The sequence below is a fragment of the Sciurus carolinensis genome, chromosome 4 (genome assembly GCF_902686445.1).
Source record: "Sciurus carolinensis chromosome 4, mSciCar1.2, whole genome shotgun sequence".
NCBI lineage: Eukaryota > Metazoa > Chordata > Mammalia > Rodentia > Sciuridae > Sciurus > Sciurus carolinensis.
In genome coordinates this window covers 10,233,283-10,244,460 of record NC_062216.1, presented here as the reverse complement: position 1 = coordinate 10,244,460, position 11,178 = coordinate 10,233,283, and the positions used below count along the sequence as shown (strand labels likewise).

Sequence of the window (11,178 nt, the reverse complement as noted above, 5' to 3'; positions counted from 1 at the left end):
TGGGATATAACACCCTGCAAGTGACAAGTCCAGGTCTCATGTCTCTCTCTCCCAGACCTTGTTGTTTCTATGGGACAATGCTGCCTGCTTACCCAGAAGCCTCGTTGCTATTAAAATGGAAATAGAATTGAGTCCCTAAAGTTCTATTTTGCAATTTTTCCATAATATGTAGGTCTTTCAAAGTTTAGTGAAGCAAAAGTCTCTTTTCCTTAAGCTTGAGAACTTTATTAGGGGTTCAAGCTGGTAAACTTTTTTTTAGCTATAAAATAAAATTACACCAGAAGCAACAATATATTGGGTTTATATTGTGTATAAAAAGCCCAAACAGTTGGGAAATGTTCTTTATTAGATTTCAAGGAAACAGAAGGCGTTCTGGTTACCCTGGGCGTACTTTCCATGCCCTTGAGGCTAAGCCCCAGGAAGTAGTTAGGTTCTGGGTGAGGCCTTGCTGGGCGACATTCTCAGGAAGTCCTGCATGCCCCTCCGCAGCTGCGCGTTCTCCGCCACCTCCCTCAGGCTTCTGTGCAGCTTTTCCATCTCCTTGTGTTCACTGCTGACATCTAGGAAGAGCAGGGGGCGCGCGAGTTAGTGCCTCCAGAAAATAGCCCCCAAGAATCCCGTCCTTGTCCCAGAAAGGAAGCTCTGGAATGACGCTGGGAAATCAGCTAGTTCAGTCTCCTTGTTGTACAAACAATCCGAATCAGAACGGGTGTTCTCCCTTTCACCTGAAGGCCTGTGTCTGCGTGGGTCACCCTGAGAAGAATCACAAGACTTCCCACCAAAAACATGCCCCCGTCCCCCCAGGGGAACCAGGGGGTCCTGGCTAAGGCCTGCCCAGAGCACCAAGTGCCAGCTGGAAGGAGACACAAGAGACCCTCCCCTAGGCTGTTTCCAGGCGCTGGCTGGGAGCCTGTTGTCTGAGGCCTGTGCTCTCTTCCTCCCAGTTCCTCTCCTCCCCTAAAATCTCACGTCAACTAGTCTAGGCCACGGTGTCCAGATTCTTGGTCAAATCTCGGCCTATGCCTCTCTGGGAGACTGTTTGAGATGAGATTGACTTTTCCGTCTGGGGATCTTAAGTAAAGCAGTCACTTCTCCCAATGCACATGGGCCTTGACCAATCAGCAGAAGGCCCAAATAGACCAAAGCCCCCCACAACCCACAGGAGGGGTTCCCCAGCAGCCTGCCTCGCCTCCACCTACCCTGCAGGCTCGGCCTGTTCTCAGGAGACAACCTCTGGACTCCACTGAAACTCTTTCCAGAGCCTCCAGCCTGTTGGCCTCCCCTTCAGACTCTGGACTCTGACCCTCCAGGATTGTGTGAGCCAACTCCTTAAAACAAATCTTTCTACAGCTACACGTGTCCTGTGGGTCCTGGTTTTCTGGAGAGTGCCCCCAGCAGAGTCCCCTCTGAAGAGATACTTCAGGCTGACCTTGGAGTCGGCTCCAGCCATTCACCTGAATGCCCTCTATCCCACTCTGTTCTCGGTGCCCCAGTGGCCAGTTGGGCAAGCTCACCTTGAGCCTGGCCTGCAATGGGGCTCAGGCCCAGAAGGACAGGTGAAACCCAAGGCACCCTGTCTTGGCCCTTAACTGGAGGCCTCCCTCCTGCTCACTGCTCTCCAATCCTGCTACCCACCTCAAGGCTACCACGGGGCCCAGCTCACGCAGGCTCCCCAGCGTCCAGCCTGAACCACTGCTGTTTTCTGAACCGCTAGATCGGGTCCGCGAGCAGGTCCCTGCCAGTGGGTCTTTACTTAGGGGTCACGTTCCTGAGGAGATCTTCCTTGACCTCTCTCCCCTTCCACCAGCATCCCCCCACTTAATTCCCCTGCCACATATTTTGCTTGATAGCTTGCTTATTGCCTGCCTCTGGCCCACTGGGCTGGAGCTCCATGAAGGCAGGTTTGTCTGTCATGGTCACTGCTGTGCCCTTAGCACCTTGGTGGGAACTGCCAATGCTTGGTGAGTGGATGCAGGCGGTCCAGTCTGGGGCTCTCCATTCTTGCCAGTCAGGCGAGTCCTGAGAGCAGGGCCTGCTGTTTGAGTGACTTCACGGCCTTGGCACCTGGCAGTCTCCCTATACTATGCATGTTGGTGAAGAGGACCGAGCAGATTTCAGCTAGGCAGGCGGGATTTATATCAAACTGTCTGCGAGGAGCTTAACACAGGCCTGGGCAGAAGGTCAGGGGCAAGTCAGTGTGAGGGGTGCTGTTCCCCCTTCCCTGGGGGCTGTGAAGACCAGGCCAGATGCTCATCCACTCAGCCGGGATGGGGACAGTGCTTCCCAGGAAGGTAGGCAAGCACGGGTCATATGTTTAGAAGCAGCAGTTGTGGCTTCTCTTTTGGAAATAATTCTGCCCACTTTCACCCTGATTACTCAGCAATAGTATCAGGGCTATTTTTTTTTTTTTTTTTCCTAGCAGATGTGCACAGGCACATGTTTTAAAATGTAAAAGCCACAAAATCTCCACCCTCCCCTGTCTTCCCTCCCTTCTAAGAGGCAACTAATGTCACCCGTTTCTTATGTATCCCACAGAGATTTTTATGCATATATACAAACATATATGTATGTATTTCCTTTGTTTCTTTGACAAATGGTCACATACTACACACATTTAAAAATCTTTTTTCTCTCTCTCTCTTTAAAACACATTTTGGAGATCATTTCATATAGCTGAACCTCAGACAAAGCTGCTTTATTTTTATAACAGTGGCATGGTCCTCTACTGGTCTTATATCGAGTCTAATTTAGTCAGTGTTCTACTTGAGTTGTTCCAATTTGTGTCATTATAAAATATGCTACCCTGAATAATATGTCCTTGTGCTATATAGACCATCAGGAGGATATCGTCAGGATAAATTCCTAGACGAAGGATTGCAGGACCAAAGGATGGCTACATTTTCCATTTTTCTAGAAATGTCATGATTGCTTTTCCCTCCGGTTTACTACAGGCTCCAGTTTACACGGGGTAGCCAGGTGGCATACCTGGCAGGCCAAGGAGATGGTTGCCCATCATGGGCACGCATGGCTAGCACTGCTTTCCCTGGGTCCCAGTGGAGAGAAGGAGACCTTTCTCCACCACCACCAGAAAAATGGTTTTGTTTTGTTTTTTTTTCCCTAAGTAGCATCAACTTAAAAGAAAGGCTTTACCCAGAGAGCAGGGCAGCATTGCGAGTGGAAGCTCGCCACTTGCCAGCTATGAAACCTTGGGCACATCAGCTGATCCAAGTCTCTAGTTCTGCATCTGCAAAATGGAGCCACAGCATCTCTCCCCGGGGGCTAATGTGAGCAGTCCACGGACAGCACCCATGACGTCTGAGTACAAGGCTTTGTCCCTGCTGGGTGAGTGGCAAAGGGTCGGCAGTTACCAGCATCACCATCTCCATTCTTTGCTCTGGAAAGTTCTTCACATTCAGAAAGGAGCAAGCGCAGTCAGAGGTGTCTGTACTATGGCCCTCTTTGCCAAGGTTTCACACACTTACCTGCCAGCTCCTTGCAGAGGCCGTCCCCCTGGGACAACGTGAGAGTCAGCATAGTGGCAGTGCTGCCCTTCACCTTCTCAGTGATCCCGCTCTACACGACAAGGACAGTCACTCTGTTAGGATGGTGTCGTCCGGGGGAAAGCAAATTCTGTAGAGGGAACCTCACCCCATCCCCCAGCTGGAGAGGGTCCAGACTGGAGCTGCCAAAGTCAGGTCCAAGGGTGAAGGACTTCGGAGTGCCAGGGAAGCACTTCCGTTGGCTCCCTCCTGCCTCCAAATCTCCTTCCCTGCCTATGGAGACTCACAGGGACCGTCCCTCTGATGCTGACCAACTGAATCCGGAGCTAATGACAAGGCAAGCGGGGAGGGAACAGCAGCCACAGAGATGGGAAAAGAGGGGACGCACTGGTCACTACCCCACTATCCTCTCCTGCATTTATTCACTGATAACTGTGTACTGGGCACTGCTCTGTGCAATGGCAGGTCTGATTCTTTGCCCCAACAGCCTGAAAAATATCAATCTTCTTGCTACTCTTCAGTCCTCTGATCAACCAAAATCACTCTCTCCTCTTTGATCTCTTGCCTTCTTTTGGAAAACACCAGAGTCCTTTCTCTAACTTGGTGGACTCCGGTTTTGAACCTGGATCTGCTAACTCCAAATCTTATGCCAGGCCAAGAGCTCGGCCTTAAGTTGTGACTTAAGCCCTTCCGACCTCAGCTTCCTTATCTTTAAGATCAGGGAGAGGGAGCGCAACAGCTCCTAAAGCAAACATAGCCACCTCACTGCAGAGTGAAAACAAATCAGCAAACCACACAACTAATACATCAGAGGCTGCTCTGCACATCCCGCAGAATGTCTCTCCATTCTCCAAGTCAGAAGAACACTGGGATGAGGTGATTTTTTTAAAAGGACAGTAGATCTTCAAACATAAAATATGTATAAAAAGAAATTCCATTCATTACTTAGAATTAAAACGTTTTAAACAATTAAAAGTTAACTGATATTCTTGCCAGGTGCATTAGTGGCGCATACCTATAATCCCAGCAACTCAGGAGGCTGAGGAAGGAGAATTGCAAGTTCAAGGACAGCCTCAGCAACTTGGCAAGGCCTCGTCTCAAAATAAAAAATTAAAAGGCTTGGGGATGTGACTCAATGGTTAAGCGCACCTGGTTTCAATTCCAGGTACCAAAAAAAATAAATAAATAAATAAAAATTTTAAAGAAAGAGAAAAAAAAGAGAAAAAGTTAACCGATATTCTTAATTTTAGAAAAAGGATCAAGGATGAGATCCTCCTATGGCCTTACCTATTTATAATGACCTGTTTCTGTGATTTAAGATACAAGTGTACATGGGCAATATATTAATCACTTTTTATTGGCTCTGTTTTCTTAAGCACCTGAGGGTCTGATTTCTACATATTTGGTGGATGGAAATTGGCTCTATAGAGTTCAGCCATTCTCTTGCATGTATGTGTAGACTGTGATGATATTCTAATATGCCTGAAATTAAACTGCTGCTGAGAAATGAGATGCTCTTAGCCTCTTCAAGGGAGGTCCCCTGCTTTTTACTGAAGAGAGGCATTTCCAGAATTGAATGGAGCAGACGCTGGTGGGAACGCTTTGGGCAGCTGGTACAGTAACTACTAGGCTTCCTCAGGTGATCAGGAGAGAGGATCAGCCAAGCCTGAACCGAGACAGAAGAACTTGGAACCTCATGTGAACAGAGAGGGGCCTACAGTGACCTGGACTAAGAGGAAGGCATTCTATCACTCAAGAGGAAGGGACGGGGTCAGGAGACCCAGAGCTGGGGCGAGATGGTCCGAGTGTACCTGACAGCAGCACTTAGGCCCAAAAGGACTGTTAGTAAACACCTTGCAAGGTAGATGGGCTCAGACTAGATCTGTGCTGGGTACCGTAACTGGTTGACCTGCAGCCTCATGCTGACATTCACTTATTGGCATTTTATGTAGATGGGGGTCATTTCCCTTGTTTAAAAAAAAATCTGTCTTGAAATCGTGCTGTTGTTGGAGATGCTGGAGTAGATACCTGGTCCCAAAGTCCAGCTCTGCACCTCACTAGCTGTGTGGCCTCTTGATTCACCGTCTGTCTAGTTGGCTTCTGTTTAGATTGAGAACAATAACAGTGCTCACCTCAGAGACTGGGGCAGGGGGTTAGATGAGCCACTGCTTGCGAAGAACTTAGCTCTCATCGAGCTACAGTGGCTGTTGTTCTATCGATGACCCAGGGGAGAGGAGGGCTCGGGGGAGCTGGAGGGGCAGTGCCAGCATTCAGTGGCAGGGAGTGGGGAACGCTGAGCGCCAGGGGCCTCCCCTTCCAGCCCACCAGGAAGAAGGCACCCAGCCGAACCTGGGCCCAATGCCTACTGTTTCTGCTACCCTCTGCACTGGCTCCCTCGACTCCCCTAGGAGGCTCCTCGCAGGGGACCAGGGCTCCGACTGAGGGCGCAAATACCTTCAGCTGCTGAAACTGGTGCCGCATTCTTTCTTGAGCCCTTTCAAACATGCCCTCGGCCACCTGCCGCTCCACCCCTCTTCTGATGACATCCTTCATCCTCTCACACGCTCTTTTGCCAGTGATCTGAGCTGCCTCTGGCAAAAACGATAGCCACAGTCACACCACAGCAAGGACTTGCCAGAAATCTGTGGCATCAGAAAAAGGAGTAAGCAAGAAATCAAAGTGTGTGTGTGTGTGTGTGGGCACTTTTGCAGATAGGCATAGGTGCATATATCTAAATGTGTACCCACACATGCAAACATACACACATAAAATTCATTACATTAAAAGAGTAGCATCACTTACTAGTTAGGTAATGATCATTCAGAAAACTTAATGAGTAAATTGAGCAGAAGCTTACAAACTTACCCCCCACAAAACAAAACCAGGAGCCTGAACGTGGGCCCACAAACACTTAAAGGAAATTAAGAACAAGAGCCGGATACCAAGCAGCAGCATGGAGGGGGTCCGGACCAGGGGAGGACAGAGGAACTGGGAAACACAGGGACAAAGGTCCCGATCACCTCCCCCCGCACCCTGCAGTTATCTGATCTCCACATGCAGCCTGGAAGTGTGACAGGACTTAGGATGCAGGAAGACCAAGGACAGGGAGCGGTGGGACAGGATGCCCAAGTGCAAGGAAGACCCCAAAGGAAGAGGAAGCACCGTCCTCTGGAGCCCCACCTTCGTAATAGGGCTTCAGGTCATTCTGAACGGAGCTGGTGACAGACTCGTAGATCCTCCTCTTCCTCCTGAGGATGTAGCCTTCCAGACCTCCCAGGATGGCGCTTATCTGCAAAGCCACGTTGACACGAAGCCATCAGTGACATTTCCTCTGGCAGAGGCAGGTCAGGTGTGCCCGTCTGTGGCCACCACTGTCCTCTGCCTCATGTGTTGGTTGGCTGTGGGCTCCTCTGGGCAGAACTCTGGCTTACGCATGCGTATACCTCACCGAGTGCTTCCACGACGCCTGGTCCCACAAACTACTCACTGAGTAAGTGCTGGGCTCAACCCAGGCCTGGACAGGGAGGGTTATGGCACTGGCCATCTTAGGAGGCCAGAGGTATACCGGCTATCTCCCTACTCTTGCCACATGATTCGGACTGGCCTGGACGGAAGTGAGTCACAGAGGAGAGTCCTGAGTTCTCAACACTAACAAACAACCTGCAAAAACCGACTTTAAGCTTAGCAAAGCTTCACTGCTTTGGATGCTACTTCATGGTACTGGCAAAAATGATAGAATTAGTGACAATGCTACAAGGCGATGCACGTTTTTGTACCTCTAAGGATGTTTTGAAGGTTGTTCCTGGGAACTGAGTCAACCCTACCACCTCGGCCTGCACCTCAGATGCTTCCTGTGGGGCAAAGCATGCCCACCTCCCTGGTGGTCTCAGGACTCCTTATGTTTCATATTTCACAGCACCTCCTACAAAGCACATCCAGACCCTGGGCACTCCAGGGTCTGAGTGGAGAGAGACAGGTGGCCTTCAGCTTCTGCCCAACCTCACTTTATAAGGAACTTACCTCCTGGATCAGGAAACTTTTTTTGTAGCTATCACACTTCCAGCCATTTCTTATCCCAATTTCTGCCAATTTCTCCTGCAGAGAATGTTTGAAAGCGTCTATATGAGGCATCAGAGCTGAGTCGGCAGGCTTCCCGGCCCTGCGGAAGAAAGCGAAACAAGCATGAGTCTGCCTGGTGTCCTTTCATTCGCTCTAAAGAGATGAGTGAGGACATCTAACAACGAAATTGTTATCATGGGCCAGGCACTGTGCTGGGCCAGGCCTGTGACCTACAGTAGCAGTGTGAGGTACTGATGGGAAAAATCAGGGCTCAGAGAAGATGGATGATGTGCCTAAGGTCACACAGTAAGTATGAGGCAGAGCCAGGCTTTGAACCACAAAACTCATTTTCCTCCGGCTGACAAAGTGCTTTCACTTGACAGTGGGACCTGAACTACACTTTCAAAGACTGGTAAGATTGGGGGCAGAAAAAGAAAGGGGATGATTCCCCAGGGGACAGCACAATCAATGATGTTTCAGAATATTCCAGGAGTAAGAAGCAGCAGATTACAGGGCAGAGAGCATGGGCTTTAAACCCTCGCTCTCTACTCCCGAACTAGGGGCACCACTGTACAGTGAGTGCTTCTGAATCTCCCTTTGCTCCTGTGTAAAGAGACAGAAGCCCCTTGGTAGGGTCATCGAGCACATGCTATGAGATGATGCAGGCAGATGCTTGGCACCGAGCCTGGGACCTCTTGGTTGCTCTCGGTTTCCCCCACGTTGGCTCCAGCAGAGGGCTGGCACCAGGTGGCCAGGCAGGGATAGGTAGGAAGTGCGAGTTGAAGGTTGACTGAATGCCATTCTAAGGAATCTGGAGACTGGTACAGAGCTGTCACCAGGGTCAGGATGAGTGAATGTGGAATGGCCTGATCCAGGAAGTGTTTAGAGAAAGGTAGGGGCAGGGACGGGGGCACCGAGGGGGACAGGTGGTCAACCAGGGGAAATGGTGGAGGAGGAGGAGGAGGAGACTGCCACCCTGGGGGCCAGGAGAACCTTTGTCTGTTGGGGGCGGAAAGAACTGGAGCTTGGGGGCGGGACCACAAGAGGGTCCAGCCCTGCCCGCAGCTCATGCCACGTTTGTGAGCACGCATCCCAGACTCGGAGTTCTCCACGAGCCACTTTCTGTGTTCGCATACAGGAAAGGTTCTGAAGGCCATGTGTTTGCTTAATTCCACGCTCTCCAATCAAAATACCCTGTCCTGGGCTCCGATCCCTAAGAAAACCATCCCTGCCGCATGTAGGAGAGACTTGAAAAATAATGGGAAACATAATATTAGTCTGAAAGCAACATCTCACTCCGCCCGGGGTCACCAGGGGAGATGGTTAAGTCAACCAAACCGAGATTGCTTTTGTGTTTTGCCAAAGACCGAGCAGTCCTCCTCAAGTCACAGGCTACCCTTTACTCTTCCAGATCCAAAGTGTAAATTCTTAAAACTGAGACTCTGGCTCCATGTTCTTCAGATGTTTGTTCATGCAAAAGCAAGATGAAAGACTGTTTACCTAAAAATGCCTCCGAAAACAGGGTCAATCTGGTCATAGATGGGCTGAGTGATGGCCTGGTTCAGATCAATTCTTGCCAGAGTCCTGGAGGCATAGATGCCATTTTTCAGGCAAACAGCTTTCAGGGTCTGGTGAAAACCTTGGTTTCCTTTACTCCTCTAGATTATTAAACAAGAAATCAGCAGAGTTAGTAGGCATTAACTAGAAAGTCACAGGATCAGAACAGCATTGCCTTTGGCTAAAGGTCATTACCAAGAACTACAGGAAGGAGTGGAAACATGGTCTTTAAACATGTCATCAAGCTAGACAGGGAGGACGGTGGTCACACCTCCAGGATGGCTGCGAGCCCCTGCCTGGGCTCCCAAGGTCCCCTGAGGTCACTCTGACTACAACCCTCCCCATAGAGCACTTTATTTGGCAATACTCATTGCTGGGCTCCCAGACTGTCTGCTTGTGGGGCTCAGGAATAATATCTCACCCATCTTTATGTCCTCCAGACCTGTACTGACTTAAGTAGTACTTAATAAGTATTTGTTAAATGAGCAATTATGGAATAAATGAATGAACACAAATGTGCTCTGACCTGAGAGTGAGTATATGTCTTGGATTTCTTGAGAATACTCCAAATTTGTATATTTTTCAATAAATAGTTAATGGAACACTTTGATTTGTATATCTTGGTGATATTTTCCCCAGGGAAACTAATTCACAAATTAGAGGGAAATTATTATAGTTAGAGCTATGAGACAATCAATTTTAGCCAGATAGTGACTAATAATAAGGAGAATAAAAATGTTTGCTAAAATATCAGTGGATGGCTTTATGATCTTTAATCAATGAAATGAGCTTTAAATGAATATATTTTAAGTGAATAACTGTACAGCATGATACAATTGTATAATTTTCTCTTTCTACTTAATAATCACAACATGAGCACACTCCAAAATTATTTTAAATGCATTCCAAAAATTGTTTTATTTAACCATGTAATGTCATATACAGAATAATTTATTTTATCATCCTCTTATTTTTAGACAGACTATTTTACTATGTTAAGTAAAATATCATGTTATTATGCAGATGAGTGCCCAAATTTCTGATCACAAAAGCACCCTGTTCATAGAATAGGAGCCCCTTCAGCTGCTTGGGGTCAGAGAAAGCAGTCACTAAAGCAGCAGTGAGAGAGAGGACAGGTCCCAGGGAGGCCTAAAGGTGGCTGGTGCCCCTCTCCTTCTCAAAGAGTGCCCCTTTGTGCCTCATCTTCTTGGCACACGCTTGGTCATCCACTCTGTGATCTGGGTTCTTCTATTACCAGATAGAACTACTTATTTCTCTCCCCTGTAACTTAGTTATCTATTGCTGCAAAACAAATTACCCCTAAGAGTGACTAAAATAGCAGTAAATGTTATTTTCTCTCACAGATTCTGTAGGTCAGGATTTGGGATGGCTTGACTGGCCACTCCTGGCTCAAGCCTTCCCATGAGGGATCTGTCAGCTGTGACTGGGGTTACAGTCATCTGAATGGGGCTAGAGGATCTGCTTCCAAGAATCACAGCTGGCAGGTTGGTACTGGCTTCTGGCCTCAGGTAGCAGGCCTCAGCGCCTTCCTGCATGGGCCGCTCTACACAGTGACTTGTCTTCAGCACATAGAGGCTGGCGTCCCCCTATACAATTGATCTCAGAGGTCACCAAGGAAACCTCAGTGGCCATTGATAACCTAGCTCAGAAGTCACACACTGACATCTCTGCAGTACTCTCCTGGTCACAGAGACCAGTCTAAGTCGAGGTGTGGGAGGAAAATCCACAAGGGGGACACCAGGAAGTGAGGATCTTCGGGTGTCATCTTGGAGGCTGTCTACTCCATAGTCATCATTGAATACCTTCAGTGGTCAGATCCAGGGACCTTTCTTCATCATAGTTTTTTTCCTTGATCCCTGAGGAGCATCTGATTTCCTTCTTAACAAGCTTTCCTATCTTGGTTTCCTTTTTGGAAAATGAGAATTTTAAGCTAAAGTTAGATGGAGTCATCTGCAGGCTTCCACATGTATCCTTCCTCACCTGAATGTCCACCCTTCCCCTCCATTGCTCTGTCTGTGGATGCACCACTGACCTTTCAGCA

General features: G+C 48.6%; 1 protein-coding gene across 3 annotated transcripts in view; it reads right to left on the bottom strand.

The window, feature by feature from the left end:
* The window catches only part of Nuggc (nuclear GTPase, germinal center associated), a 47,951-nt gene continuing 36,773 nt past the window's right edge, over positions 1-11,178 (bottom strand). For all 3 annotated transcript variants that reach the window (XM_047551576.1, XM_047551573.1, XM_047551574.1), the window contains 6 exons: positions 9,060-9,217; positions 7,521-7,659; positions 6,681-6,789; positions 5,955-6,091; positions 3,483-3,573; positions 1-560 (listed from right to left, as the gene is read on the bottom strand). In XM_047551576.1, coding sequence (XP_047407532.1) covers positions 427-560; positions 3,483-3,573; positions 5,955-6,091; positions 6,681-6,789; positions 7,521-7,659; positions 9,060-9,217 — 768 coding nt within the window. In that variant the 3' untranslated portion in view covers positions 1-426. The remainder of the gene's footprint in view (positions 561-3,482; positions 3,574-5,954; positions 6,092-6,680; positions 6,790-7,520; positions 7,660-9,059; positions 9,218-11,178) is intronic.